Below are 15,681 nucleotides of genomic sequence, written 5' to 3'. Positions count from 1 at the left end.
ATGTGCTTTTAAAAGATGTTACATGTATTGGCTTTAAATAGGATAGGAAAACAAAAAGGGTTGTTTGCAGTTGACTTCCAGGTTGCCTTTAGTTTGAATATATTTGTATTGGACTTACAAGATTAAAAAAAATACTGGCACATTTTAATAGTTTCTGGTCTTTTAAAGTATTGTTTAAACACTGGTGCAGAGTAACTAGATTGCAGACTTAGGTTGTGCCGTCCTTTTTTAGCTGATGTGCTCAGCGGGTTAAGTAGATGTACAGCGGGTGAGAAATCATTTTGCATTTTTTTTTTTTTTGCTGGTAGGCAGATGCAGAGCGTATTTTGTCAGGCTTATTTAAATATTGAGAAATAAAAGTCTGCAATTTTACAAACTGGCTGCTTTTAATAGGAACGGTTGGAGCACTTGTCTTGTGCAAAATATTATGTTTCTCTGTGGAACAAAGGGTTGTCTTGTGGTGTATTTGCCAATAATTACGACTTAGAGGAGTGCGCACTCGGAGAAGTAGTACAAATTCTTGATATCAATTACGGACTTCAGCTGACACTTCAGCGGCTCTTCCAGGGCTGAACTTGCTGCTAGCAAATCTCCACTTAACAAACGCCTCGCCCAAGGTGTTCGCATCTCTTTCCCCATTTCCTACCTGGATTGCTTCGCGCTCTGCGTTGTTTGTTGATGGAAAATACCTTCCAAAATAAACTTGGCTGGGTTTTCCTCCCCTCCCCTCGGCCGGCGCCCGCGGGTGCAGGTGCGGGCTGTGGCGCTAGGGGGAGCTCGTAGCCCGCTCCATGCCCGGCGCCCGCCCGGCTGCTCTCCCAAGCGGCGGCCGCTCCGTCCTGCCGAAACGGCGTTCGGTGCGAAGTCGGGAGGATGGATTTGCATGCGAAGAGCCCTGTAGCGCTAGCTGAGAGGGGCTGAGAGCTGGGCGAAGCTATTCTTAGCTAAATCGCGGCTGATGAATTGACTCGGGAGGATGAGAGTTTAAAATGAGTTTTGAAGAGTGCCTTTTGTCGTCAAAAGTCGGTGTTTAAATTCCCAGTTTGTTGTTGTCAGATAGCGACCGGGGGAATGATCCCTGTGCACGAGGGGGGGGGGGGGGGAAAGAACTCCACGGAGATCTGTTTGTTTGTTCCAGTGGATGTAAAAACAGAGAGGAACCTGGAGTTCTAGGATGCGGTGTGCACAGCAATAAAGCGGGAATACTCGTACATAATTTGGCGTTGAGTACATGTCAGAAAACTACACGTACCCGTGCCGTGAGGATTTGATATTAGATAGTTTACTGTACTTTGATCTTCAGGTCCTTGTAGCAAAAAATCTGCAGTTCCTGAAAGTGAAAATAAGCATTTTTTCATAGAGAAATAAACACAAAATCACATCTGTCATCTAGAAGTTGCTGCTGAGCAGCTCACAGCTGCTGGGCTTGTGCTGTTCCCTGCTGCAGTCGGCTTGCTCGTGGTGGACAGAGTTTAGGCAGGTTTCTTTCTTCCCCAATCTTGTAATTTTGTGGTATAGACACAGGACACCGATCAGTGGATGTTTATTTCACCCAGCCTGAGAGATTAATTAAGCTATGATATTGTTAAATTAACACTAGCATCTTCTTACTCTTAGGGTGCAATATGTGGATGCAGGTTATCCAGTGACAGGAAAGTGTGCTTTATTCTAACCTGAAAGAGAAGTAAATTAGGTCAGACAAAAGATCAGGGCTGTTATCAGCTGTACAAAACCTCTTCACTCTTGGGTAGAGCGGGTCAGGAATTTATCTGATGATTTCTCTACTTCATTTAATGTTAGAATTGAGCTATTTAGAAGCATATAGACAGCAGCCAGCTCGTTTGACAGACCAGTAAGCTGAAGAGCACAGTGCCCGGGCCGCTGCTTATGCCAGTGTTCCCCAGCCGTGAGGAAAACCTTCCTTTCTCCCTTCCTGAAACCTCAGACTTTGCCGACTGTGGCTTTCCTTCCATTGCACAACTGTTAACTTTTACCAAGAGAAACAACGATCCCCCTCTCCTCCTATCCATTGCCTCTGCCTGCCCAGCACCCACCCACCCACCCATGCTCCCCTTCCTCCTGCTTCTTTCTTTGTCTCCTACCCATCCCACTCCTCCAGGTTTCAACCTGGTGGAAAAGTCTCCCCACAGAGACCTGCTACCCCAAAACGGCTCTCTAACTCCTTGACAGAGCATTTCCTTCTTTCTGGTTGCAGTTCAGTGTCTCCGGGGTTGCATTGCAGTTGTCGGTTGAATTTGGTCTCCTATCGGTAGCCTCCGGAGAAAGCACATGGAAAATAAATCGGGGCTGCAGGTTACTGCCTGCTTTAAAGTTAGTGATACTGTAAATGTACTTGGTGAAGAATCATCGTGGTCTGTAGATGGATTTTTATATATATATAATATATATATATCTATCTTTTTAAGAGGGAGGGAAAAGACATCAATAACTGTGTGCATTGATAAATGCATGATTCATTCAGCTGCTCTTACTATAGCACCTTCCACTTGCGTGTTTATTTACTTTCTTAAAATGTATCTGGGCAGGCTGCACACCGTTCCTCTGCACCCACAGTTACAGCCTCAGAGGCAGTTGTGTGTGCAGCTCGCTGTCTGCCTTCCCTCCTGAAAAGCTGTTGCTTGCTCCGTGCTGTGGACCCTTGCTGGAGGTTTAAGTAGCAGCTTCTTTTTTTTTTTTTTTTTTCTTTTTTTTCCAAAGGATATATAAAAAATGCCTAAAGCAGGCTATTCAAAAACAAATTAAAGCAGAGGGACACACTTCACGCATTGCAGGCACGCGCCAGTAGAAGGGGTTAGAAGAATATCATCATTTTACTGGTAAAAGTGACACCAGATCGGGGACTTGATTAATGGTACAGCATTCACAGGGACTTAGTTCTGTATTTTTGACATACGCAAGTCTTTTGTGTAGTTGCCTCAGTGCAAGAAATTCTGTGGGTTTTTTTTTTTGGTGTTTTTTTTTTGTTTTTTTTTTTTTTTTTCCTGAAGCAGCTGATAATTTCTGTGTGTGCTGGATATACCCAAGGTACTTTCCAAAGGCTAAGCACTAGACAGCACAGTATAAAAAAGGAATCCAAAGTTAAGGAAGAGGAAAAAAACACACGGGTTTACTTAACTTTTTTATGACCCCTTTTACTAAGCCACTGGAAGAAGCCATAAATTCGCTGAATGTTATAATGAAAATGCTTCAATGAAAATAAGAAAAAACAGGCTTAAGAAAACTGTATATGAGTAACAGTGTGCCATACACAATTGAGAAACAGTCTCTTTTGAGCCTGGTATTTAAGAAAAGAACAGAGCTGTTGTGTGTTTAATATATGTTCAAAACTAATTGCTTAATTTTGATCGTGCCTTTTAAATCCTAGTGTAAGAATCTGTGCTTCCAATATTATTTTCTACACCAGTTAAAAGCCTGTACTGAAATACTGCTCTTTCTTCTTTTGTGGCACTGAGCGCTCCTTTCTCTTCTTGGTTGTTGTTTAGTTTTAAATAAAACAAATGTATTCATTGGGGAACAAAGCATGCTTTTATATCACATCATCACACCTCATTTTATCTGCGGAAATTTACAGCTTCTGCAGTCTGCAGAAGAGCCTATGCATCTTCCGCTCTCAAAAGCAGTAAATATTTTTTTATGAACATACAGCTTACTTAAGAGGAGACATGCCACTCCCTTCTTTAACGCTGTACATAATTTCTGATGAAATAAGATCTGACAAGTGTTGGACATCTGCATGGATCCTTGGATATTCTTGGCTTTTGTTTTGTTTGGGTCTGGTGTGGTTATTGTGTCATTTTCCTTCTTCTTTTCCCTAAACCTTGATGCGTTGGCTGGTTCTTTGTGGCAGTGCTTGGGTTTGCTCCTTCTCAGGTGTGTACAGAGAGTTAAACTGTTTTCCAAGAGATTCGGGATACTTCTGCAAAAGGTGCCTTACAGTGGGTGTTGCAGGATAGTCCTCTAACTCACAGCTGTGTGTGGAACTTGCTAAGGCATTGGAACAGAACAGGTTATTTCACTCACTCTCCCTCCACCGCTGGATCCTGTTTCCCTTGCTGTGGGCACCCGGACTGTGGCAGGGCAGTGGGCTCCATCCTGCCGCAGCAGGCAGGTGTTGGTGGCTAGCTGGTGCTGGGCACCACCACCTGCTGTGCCATGCTGCCGTCCGGCACGCGGGGACACGGCGGGTTGTCGTGCGATGGAGGATGACCAAACAGCAGCGGCTTAGCAGCTGCACCGGGGCCATGTGCAGTGCGGCAGAGGTTCGCTGCTACTCTGTCCACCTTTGTGCACTTCACACAAAGTCACTTGGAAAGTGAGGGGGAGCTGCGGACCCCCGTGTTTCTGGAGCTTCTTTGTCAAGTAGCCTCTTTTGGCAAACTCAGCCTCAGACTTTTATTTAAAAAAAACACTACAAACAGTTGTTTTTCAGTCCCCAGAGAAATTAAAAGTTGATGGCAGATAAGCAGTGCCTAGTATCATTGAGTGTGATGCTGATGCAATATGTAGGCATAAGCTCAACTCTGCATCTTGCTGCAGGGAGTTGTAAGAAAGCTCTGGAAACAGGGTATAGATAAACTTTGACGGCGAGGAGCCGTGTTGCCTGCTTTGAGCAGCGTTAGTCTTTATGCAGCGAGGATCCTGACACCGATCTCGGCGATAACCCAGCTAGAGAGTGTGTGATCTGAGCTATTTCTGTTAAGCATGTTGTCGTTACAGTAAATGTGACATGTGGGTGGTGATGGAAGGGACATAATTTTCAGGCCTGCTTTGGGCCAACACCCTGAAGAGCGAGTCACTTCTTTGTGCTCACTTCCCAACGAGGCTGAGCTCTTTCTGGATGTGCCTTCAAGACTGCAGTGTCTGTGCCGAGAATGGTGCACTCAGCGTGCTGCGGCACGCTTGCAGGTGGCTTCCCGTGGATGGGCACAAGGAGCTGTGACCCATGGTGGACCCTGGGCAGTCCCAGCTTGTCCCCGAGATGAGTGAGGCCCTCCAGGTGGGCACAGGGGTGGGCAGTGGTGCTGGGGCAGGCAGGGCACCCACCCGCCACCTGTAGCGAAGGCACTGACAGTGCTCGCCTTACCCCCCCACCCCGTTATTGATTTGTGCGGAAGCTGACCGCAGAGGGGAGGTTTCACATGCAATGCATTGGCCCGGCACCAAACTGTTCTCTCTTCCCCCTTTCTCTGTCTTCCTTTGATACCACGGGACAGGAAAAAGAAGGAAGAGAATAGTTTGGCAACTTTCAGATCCCCTCTTACCTTGGTTCTGCAGTACAATAGAAAAATGCAAGGAAATAAACTACTGCTGCCTGGACCCAGCCTCAGCTAAACCCCATGAACAAGCATCCACAGTTTTGTCCTTAGAGACCTTGGAAGTGATTTTCGGTAACACAGTCTTTCTCATTATTAATGGGAATGATTTTTGAGACATCTAACGGACAGGAAGTAGTTAGAATGTGCATTCACTTTAATATCGGGCATGAGAGTATTGTTTGCATGGGCCACATATGCTTTAATGATGTCACCACGCTGAAGTAGGAGTGCTGGTGGTTTTGCGACAGTGCCTTTACAGAATTAAGGAGATTGTTCACCGTGTTTTTGTGTGGTAGACAGCCAGAGAGCTTGGAGATGCTGCTTAGAGTCCAGCCTGTAAGTGTAATGCTTTTCAAAGTAAAGCAAATGATGTAGGTTGCCTGCCTCCATTAATTTCATGAAGCCATCGGATAACAGCAGTGTCACTCATGTCCCCGTAGATAGGCCATCTCTGGCTCACTGTGCCAAGGCAATCCTCTCTGGAGGAATCTCTGGGTGCAGGCAAAATACTGGGCACACCTTAACACACCTGGAAGAACCAGGGCACGAATTCTGACTGGAAATAGCTAATTTACATTTTTTTCCTTTTCCCACATAAGGGAGATGAGATGTTTTCCATTCTCCTTTTTTGTGTGGCTTGATTTTTTTCCTTCTTAAAAAAAATAATTAATTTTAAATAAATACTCATGAGGAAACACCCTCCTCCACCCAAACCCAGGTACCAACAAACAGAAATAAAACCACAGTGTTAAATTCAAATAATGTGAAGCGACTCATTTGAAACCCACAGACAAAAAGGGAGTCAGAACTTTATATTGAGACTGGCCTAAATTGCCCCATTGGTATTAAAGGACTCCTTAAACAGCCTAAGATCTTGGCTGTTGTATTAACCAGGCATGACCCGATGCGTTATGGGCTGGACTTGCAGGCTTTTTTCTCTTTTCCTTTGTGGGTTTTAAATCTCTCCTGTAATGTTACTTGAATGTAGGTTTTTAATGGCTTAATTGAGCTGTCAATAGGAAGCTTTTTCTTTCTTTTTTTTTTTTTATTCTGAGTAAAAAAAAAAAATGCAATTTGACATGGATAAAATGCATTTGAAGATCTGTTCAGTATTTTGTTTCTCATTCTTTTATGTCTGTTTTCCCCATCCTGAATAAGGGGATGTAATATAGCTTCTGCATTGTTGGATGTACGGCTGATCTCGTGCTTTATGATTTATTAAGCTCAAATCAGAAATAGTCAAGTAAAAAAAATCTTTTGATAGTTTGATACCAAATTACTACTGATCACGAGGGCTCGGTGTACCAAGAAGACGAAAAGCTGATTTTCGGTAATGTGATGACTGCCAAAATATGAAGGAATACCAGATGTTATTTTAAAAAAGTGCCATTGCAGTGTCCTTGGAAAGAGAGAGTAAGTGAGTGTAAGTGAACAGACATATGTGGATTTAACTAATATTCAAATGAACTGTTGAACTGAAAAGAAATAATTTGCGACTGTTTAAACCTCCTTTACCACAGATGCCTGATCAGGACACTTACCAAATGCAGCAGTTTTCTGAAGAGCACAGTTTAAATCGCAGGCAAAAAATTTAAGTCCTCATATCCAAAAGATAATAAAGTTGAGATCTGTGCTTTTCTTTTTATTTGTTATATATAAATATAAGTGGCAAAATTCAGGCATTGTCATTTGAGAGACAGACTTTAATCTGAAGGCTTTACAGGAATGTTAGGTGAAACCAGTAACAAGCATTTTCCCCCTCTGTCACCTTTTTTCCTTACGTCCCTTGGTTCAGTTCCGTTTTTTGTGTTGTCTTTTCCAGCTCTTTGTCCCATCTCCCGCGTGTGTATCTGTGTGCCTGTGTGCGTCTCTGTGTGGGGTGTTTTTTTAATATTTTGACACTGTGCTCCCCCTTAATAGGAATTCTTCCTAGAAATAGCACGCACATTTCTAAAGGACCCTTTTCACAGTCCTTTTCTTTTGGCTCTAAAATGATGTATATGTAATTGGTAATTAAAGGTGCAAGCTCTCTTCAATATAAACAATATTGCTCAATGTTAGATCATTAAAGGGAACCGCACTAAATAATTACCTTTTGCTTCGTGACACACTGTTCGCAGGCATCCGCTCCCTTCCCAGCAGTCCTTGTTCAGAGCAGGGTTATGGTTACATTTTCACTAAGGCATCTTTTCATTTTAAGTTGGTGAATTAATTATGTAGTATTCTCTTCAAACTTCTTTTAAACTTAGATTAAGGGGATAAAGGTAATTAATGGTTTTCAGAATGAGCATTTTACTATGTATTTGGTAAGTACGGTGTGAGTTAGGGAAACCGAAGCCTTGCTGTGCTCATCACCTTCTTCAGCAGGATGATCCATGCTCGGGAACCCCTCTGCGGTCCCAGTCCTCTTCCTGCTGCTGCTGGTGCTGCTGCTCTCTGCTTTGCTGTTATAAAGCTCTGATGCAACTTGTAATACAGCTGGTAGATACACGGATCAATTATTTATTCTGGAAGGCAAAAATTGGGACGATTCTTTTTCTGAACTGCCTTTTTCAAGGCTCAGTCCTTTTTGTTACCAGGTAATAAATACATTTTGCCTTCTGCCTCTTATCCATTTCCTATGTGGTTTTTTTTTTTCCTTAAATTTGGTGAAGAGTGGGACAAAACTACTTTTGTTTTCAGCCAGGAGGAGAATCCAGATCTGGATTATAACATCTGTTTATCTCAGTCTCACTTCTTTGAGGTATTTGTGTGACTTGCTTTCCCCAGGAAATCCATAAGCAAACCACTCGGGCTAATAAAGAACATTTTTCCTCCTATTCCTTTAATCCTGATTCGATTAGAGAGCTCACTCGCTGATTTACATACTGTTAGTTCCTCTGTTTTGTTCAGCCCAAATCCTGTAGTCCTTGCAGAGGCAAAACAGCCTTAGGCAAAAGTCAGTGGAAATCTTGCCCTAGTAAAGACCAAGGTTTGTATGATTTGGCAGTTACACGGCAGAACAAGAGGAAAAAAAACCCCAAAACTATGTTTTTCCCTAGAAAAGAATTGTGATCCATAATTATTTTATAATGTAAGAATTATCTTCTAAATACTCATTAATAATGCACTGTGTTTTATTAATTGTGAAAGAAGAAGTTACTTATTTCTTAGAAAATGATGCACATTGCTTAGAAATGCTTTCTCAGTCTTGAGGGGTAATGGTATGAAATCCATCAGGTCTGTTCATGGGCAAGATTTAAACAAAAAACTTTTATTAACCTATATAGCAACTGCAGGGTTATTTGACATCAGGAAAATAGAATGGAAGATTTCAGGCTCAGCCAATATTCCAGTATGTTAAATAAATGCCTCATTCTCTTTCCTTTTGAAACCCCTTAACTTCTCATAAGACTGTATCCTGCTTACCTTATTTGTGTGAATAGTTTGCTGTAATTCATGCTAATCGGTGGTCATTTAACCTTCTCAGTATCTTTGTAATGGGAAAGGTGTTAGTAATTTTGTATGCCACAGGGAGCCTGATCCTGCTTGTTTGGAGCACACAGCACTTCCAAAACTCCCTGCTCTCCCCCTCTTTGAAATAGAAGGAGAGGTTTGGGTGCGGAAGCTTTGCTGGAGTGGGCCCTGGTCAGATGGCTGGGAGATGTAGTGGGAATGAGAAAGTGGGATAAAAAGAGAAGAACTATTTCAGAAAGTGACGCGGGGCTTGAAAGTTTGCAAAATGGCTCTTTGCTGATATCCTTGCAGCACTGACAGCAGTGAGAAGGAGCTGTCAGGAAAGCTATGCCAGGTCAGCCTTTCCATTTTATTTCAGGCAGACTTCGTTGTAAAATGTACTGAAATCATTCTGGGAGAGTAGAAAAGCTGAAAAATAAAAGAGAGATCTAATCAGGCTTGGCTTCTTCGGGGGGATGGGGGGAGGCCGGGCCTCTCGTGATGCATCCTTCAGAGTCTGTGGACATTCAAAGCAATCTCTTTTTCTTCTCCTCTCGTCCCTTTCCTCCCTCTTTCTCCTTGTCCATGTAAAGCAGAGGCTGACCATGTGGAACCGGCACTCCCCGACGAGGATGAGACCCTGGCAATAGCGGAGCCGGGCGGCATCGGCATCGCTGCAGGTGGGACAGACCCCGACTTATTAACCTGTGGACAGTGTCAGATGAACTTCCCGCTGGGAGACATCTTGGTTTTTATAGAGCACAAGAGAAAACAGTGCAATGGCACTGGTGGTACCTGCTATGAAAAGAGCATGGATAAGAGCAGCCCTCCCCCCTCCTCACGCGCCGAGCTCAGGAAAGTGTCAGAGCCAGTGGAAATCGGGATCCAAGTCACACCCGATGAAGAAGATCGTCTTCTCACGCCTACAAAAGGAATTTGCCCCAAGCAGGAGAACATTGCAGGTACAGCATGTTTTACACTCAATCAACTGCCTAGGTAATCTTTTAACGAGAGCCCTCTAGAAAGTGCCGTGAAACAGAGGCTTCAGTAACAGGTCTTTATAGGAGCAATCTGTCTGGAGGATCCTCACGGCTATGTAGGGCTCAGCAGGGATGTCCACCCACGTTTAATTCTGTGTACCTATCTGCAGAGGGCCAGCTCCTGCAGGATGGGGCCTCTCAGTCCCATGGGAGAGTCAAGGATGGGCTGTACATGTAGGAAAAAGCAGAAAGTTGGGTTCAAAAACCTTTTCAGGAGTGTCTGTAAACAATTAGTAGTGGTAGAAGGACAGAAAAATTTGGTGAGATACTCAGTTCAGTCCAGTTCAGACACATTTTGACACATGCAGATCCACTGGGAGAGCCCAAATCCTGATCCTACTGGAGTCAGTGGAAAAATCCTCTGACTACAATGGGAAGACGATTTGGTTGCGAGGTCTAAAGCAGAGGTTCATTAAGTTTTTGCTTGTTCCTTCCACTGGTGTAGATGTCAGCTTCCTGATCTGCATTGCTGCCTGTGCTTCCTCTCCTGGGTCTCTGCAGATGGCTGGAGTTGAGTGGGTGACATCTCCATTCCCATGCATGCCCCAACTGGGCTTTTGAATGAGGAGACGAGCACAAGCTAGGAAATTGGCAGGCATTTATTTTTCTAAAACTCTTGTACGTGGTGCAGTTTTTATAAAACTCTTGTACATGGTGCGGTTAACAGTTACTCTGTGGACCTCCCCTGCTCAGAAGTGGGCAGGCAGGTGATGGTGTCTACCTGGCGAGATGCTGTGCAGTGGTTTCTGCAGAGCAGCAGGCATAGGACTGCTTCTGTTGTGCAGCATTTCTCCCTTCTGCAGCAGTGTGTTCCTCTGCAGTGGTGAAAGAAAGGCTCTGCTCCCTACTAGTGCGTGAGGGTTTTATGTTACACAGCAGGATCTCCCATTAAGTGGGACATTTTTGTTCAAATCGACTGTATCCAATAGGGAAGACCAGTAGCAATTTGCTTTTGCTGCCACTATACTGATTTCTCTAGGCACTGTCCTATGGGATTAGATCCGATAGTCTAGGATCCTTCCTGTAGTAGAGAAGTTCCCATGAGGGGATCCTCAGAATACTTGTGAGAATCTCCTGTCTTTACAAGTGAAGCTTAAGAGTTTCCCACTTTTAGTGTTGGAGACCTCTGAGTCTGTTCTCAGCATCCTTGATGGGATTAGCCATCATATACATGAGAATGCGGGCTTTGAACTGCTGCAGTCTTCAGACCTCTAGATGATTTACGTCTTAGGAGAGGGCACGTGCCACACATTGATTTCTCTGTTGTCTTTTAGGAATCTTTTATGGGTGCAGTCACCATCTTAGTATGGACAGCTGGTAGCTTTGGGGGCATTAGCAGTGGGAGCCTATGCTGAGGTGTCATAAGTGTCCCTACTGTACGACCTGGCTGTGTTCTTTTCCCTGTCCTTTTCTAATTTTCCCCATCCATGCAGTTGTGATTGCACTTCTTGGCAGAGATGACTTCATCAAAGTGTAGCAGCTTTGAGGGCTAGATTTCCTTCCCATTTGGTGGGAACCGAAGGGAAGTATTCGGGACCTTCTCCTCCAGTCCACTGAAGGCATCCTGAATGGTGCTGAGCACTCTCAATAGCTGTTGATCTCTGCAAGTTGATGTTACTTCAGCCCCTTGCAGAGGGTGCCCAGTGCTTAGTAAGGTTGGTCCAGGAGACCAGTGCTGTAGTTGCAATCTAGATCCCATCTTTTACCAATTTGTCTCCAAGTTCAGTCCATAGTGAAACAACTCCATGGCTATAGCCAGTGCAGAGGGTGCTATTCCCATCCCAGCTTCTCGGGGTCATAACTAACATTTTTGTAATGCAGAAAATCTGCCGGGGAGGGGGTGAAAGGGAAGTTCACATGTGGAAAGGGCATAAAAAAAAATTAAAAGCCAATCTGGAGCACTTAATCTCTTTCTGACTAAACTGAATATCAAATGAAAATATGTAGGAAAGATTTTGAATTGAGAAAAATAAAAGGATTTATCATTCGATTGGCATTTTCTCAGCAGTGCACGGAGATAGGGACATCCACTAAACAGAGCAGTAATAATGCTTTCTCAATTAGGAGCCCAGCTCTGAGATAAAAAGGTGCAGTGTCCTTCCATATTTTTTTAATAGCAGCGGATAGTTTTCAATAGTAGGATAAAAGCCTCACATTACAGCCATGGAGGGTAGCCATGAAAAACCCACAGAAGTCATTCACTGGAAAGGCTTTAGTGGGATATACCAAACCCCTTATTTATATTTCAATAGAAAGGCTTTCTGCATTAGCCAAGAAAATCAGAATCTGCATTTAACATTAAAGGTATTTCCCAGTGAGCGGCTGTAGAGCATTGTTGTTAGATTTGTTAAAAAAAGAGACTAAATACGATTTCATAAAAGGGAAACTTAATCTCTAAGGCAGCTTTCTCCCACCCCACACCCCCTCCCTTTATTTTTTTATTTTTTTGGTAATAATGCAACAGCCTACAGTATTTTTACTTTATATGTGACGAAAGATATTCTTAGCCTTTCTGTACTGCGACAGGAAGAATGAATTTCTTTATTCCACCAAGAAATATGTAAAATAATCCCTTAGAAGTATGGGGAGATATGTTTGTTCAAAGCATTTAAAATGTTATTTTAATCAAAGGCACAAAACACTCTACATGCTGTGTCAGCTAAAGGAGACCATTACATTTTAACAGCAAATCATGCTCTTTTTCCCCCTCCTAGCCACCCCCCCCACTTTGAAACTAACTTTTTTTTTTTATTAAATAAAAAGGCGAAAAAGATTAAAGAATAAAAAAACTTCAGTGGCTCAAATGTATAAAGTAATTTAATATGGTGGAAGCATTAATTATTTTAGCTTAATTGAATTCTGAGGACTGCAGTAGTTGCATTTTTGTAGACAAGCTCTGTTTATTATTTCTTTGTGTAGATTAACTGTAAAGGAAACATAGATAACTTTCAGTTATTTATTGTAAAATAAATGTGTCAATTCATGTGTAAAGCAAGCTGTTCAAAGATAATTGAGTCTTTATATTTGAAGAGGGAAACCAGAAATCACCCACTCGCCACTCCGACTCCCTGAAATATACTGCCACCGCTGCTACCCTCAAATAGGTTTCAGCTCCTCTCCTTGATCTTGTGTTATTTTTGTAGACCTTCTTATTTGGTCAAAATGATTTCTGCAGCCTTCTGCAGTGTGACTAAGTTGTCAAGCCCTTCAGCTTCCCATGGCTGAGTGCAGCAAGTATACACTGAGCTTGACTCTGCCATGGCACCTCTCTTCCCTCTGGACGTGAGGATGCTGGGATGCAGCACCCTGCTGAGTGCTTACTCTGATGCACGGTTCTTTGGATTCCTGAGATCTTTCCTTCTCTCCTTCTTGTTGGCTGTTTTTCTTTCTTGAGAACTCTGGTCACTGGATGCCTCTTGACCACGTAACAGACAGACCATGCGATGCTTTGAGGGAGGCAGGTAGAGCTCTGAAGTCTGCAATAATTCACATGCATGCAATGCAGATCTCCAACTGACATTTCTAGATATCAGCAGAGACAAAAGCAACTTTATTTTTGCAATCAGCTTTTAAAGACCTTCTGATAATGAAGTCTGTCACCTTCCCCTGACTGGTGACTTGCATATCCACACTGTTCAAGGCACTTTCACTTAGCTGTCGCTGTCCGTAAGGTGTGTGGTAGCATGTTAGCTAGCGCTGGGAGGACGTGTCTTGCTTAGGAGCAGATTGTTCTGTAAAGTTTTTTTTTTTTTTTTTCAAATCGACTGACCTGTTTAAAAAGCAGTTCTGCCTCTTGTACAGAGGGTGCGATAGTATCAAACAGATGTACCAGATTGTTGCACAGCGCAACACAGCCAGACCAATGAGTAGGCTAGGAGTTATCGTTCACTGCTTCTTTCACTTTCACTGCTGGCAGGTATTTTGGAAAAAATTATACCATCATTGTATATTATACCTCTTTTTATCTTTCATATTTATCAGAGCTTGGGTGTAACCGGGTGACCTGTCCTGGCTGAAGAAAGCCCTAGGGAGGTGGCTCCTGCTGTTCTTTGATTGATGATATCTCCTGTCCTCCTCATGGCCCTTCTGGACTCACAAGCCACCAGGCAGTGCTTCAGCACGGCTTTCTGAAGCAATCTAGATTAAAGAAAAAGTATCAGTGGGCTTGTTTTTAATGCTGGATGTTTTTAGAGAACACCGGCAGAGGAAATAGCCTTGGTGGGGCAGGCACCACTTGGACCAGACCCATGGGCAGAGAACCCCACCAGCAGCAGAGGTTCATTAAAACAGCATAATTTCTGCAAAGATGGTGCTAGGAAAGGTGAGAGGGTTGATTGGAATTCCTTGTTCATCCCGTCCCAGTTGCCAGTGCTGGGCTCCATACATTATGTACTTGAACTAGATGCACATCGTGAAAAAAGGCTCCCTGTCAGAGGCAGGATTTAACTGCAACCCCTGCACTGTGAATGTTCATTTCAGGCTTTTGAATGGTAAAACTGCCAGTGAGAGAAACTAAATAACTCGCATGTGCTGGAAGCCAGAGATAAACACTGCCGCAGGTTGCCATGAAATAGGCTATTTGATATATTTAGAATTGTTATTTTTCTCCAAATTAAGATTAGTTAAATCCATGTGTGTTGTGTGAGTGATTGTTAACTCAATGGCATGGATTATCCTTTTTTCAAATCATGACAGCTAATTATTATTGCTGTCTACTCTGAGACATTCACTTACAATGTACCATTATGGACCCGCGCACCCATATTAACTCTAGGACTCAGACAGCCATCGTGATGCCTTCACACGTGAGGGGAGAAGAAGGCGAGCTGAGACAACCCGAGGCCTGTGGCAGTGATGTCGGGCAGGTTGGGAAGAGATGTTCTGAGCAGTGTCGTGCCAGCACGGGGCACAGGGCCATCGCCTTCCCGTGGCAGCGGGTCCTGCTGCCAGCACCTCCCCAGCCCGGTGGGTCTCGCAAGAGTGACTTATCAAAGCACGGCCAGGAAAAACACTAAGCGGGGAAGAAAGTATGTGGTAACAGAGCCTGAGAAACTCGTGTTGCAGCCGAAATCCTTTCCGTGAGGCTTTTCCAGGCTTGTTCCTTCCCTTGCATCTGCCAGGAGGTTCCTGAGTGCAGAGGAGTTCCCTGGCCTCCTCGCTCTGCTCCTCCGCAGCTTCCCCAGGTATTTAGCAACGTGTTTTGCTAATTGGTGCTGCTGAGCAGCACGGGCGATGCACACACGGAAGGCTCAGCCGCAGCTCCGCTGAGAGCAGGGTTAACGAGCAAACCTGCTGCTCCCGGGGTCTCGGCCGAGCTCCTCTATTGGGTTTCCAGGAGGAAAACAAGCCGGGTGATCTCAGCCCGAGCCCTGCCGGTGCCCGGGGGGAGCCGGGCTCGGGGCAGCCCCAGCCCGCGGGACGGTCCCGCGGTGGCCGCTGCGCTCCCTTCGCTTCAAGCTGAAATAGCCACGGCTTAAAGTTTTAAGGCTGCCAATGAAGCCAGTTGGAGACCCGCGTGGGGCTCTCCAGGGACCGCGACCCCTCCTTTGAGGCGGTAGAGGGTGCCCAGGGGGAGCTGGCAGGGAGGGATGGCGGACCGGAGGCAGCGGTAAGCACCCTGCTGATCCCGGCCAGGGTTAAAGGTGCGAAACCCGCCCGTGAGGAGTCCCTGCTTCCCTCGCTCGGGCTCCAGCGCCCTCTGCTCAGCCCGCTCGGGGCCACCGGCTCGGTCCCCATCGCCATCTCCGATGTCCAGGCCCGACAGGTTCCCGGCATCCCCGGGAGTCAAGTGTGACATTAATCGCACCGACTTTTAAAAGCAGATTGGAAAAAAAACCCCAACAAAACAACCCGCTGAGGAATAGTACGGC

At 44.6% G+C, this 15,681-nt stretch overlaps 1 protein-coding gene across 6 annotated transcripts in view; it reads left to right on the top strand.

Annotated features, from left to right (window-relative positions):
• BCL11B (BCL11 transcription factor B) overlaps positions 1-15,681 on the top strand; it is an 89,690-nt gene that overhangs the window by 4,911 nt on the left and 69,098 nt on the right. For 3 of the 6 annotated variants that reach the window (XM_009559167.2, XM_009559169.2, XM_054068498.1), the window contains exon 2: positions 9,368-9,733. In XM_009559167.2, coding sequence (XP_009557462.1) covers positions 9,368-9,733 — 366 coding nt within the window. Of the gene's footprint in view, positions 1-9,364; positions 9,734-15,681 lie in introns of all 6 variants that reach the window. The other 3 variants (XM_009559166.2, XM_009559168.2, XM_054068496.1) reach the window with 1 other exon arrangement.

This window comes from Cuculus canorus, chromosome 5 (genome assembly GCF_017976375.1).
Source record: "Cuculus canorus isolate bCucCan1 chromosome 5, bCucCan1.pri, whole genome shotgun sequence".
Lineage (NCBI taxonomy): Eukaryota > Metazoa > Chordata > Aves > Cuculiformes > Cuculidae > Cuculus > Cuculus canorus.
The sequence above is the reverse complement of the archived record's forward strand: the minus strand, read 5'-3'. Positions and strand labels throughout refer to the sequence as shown.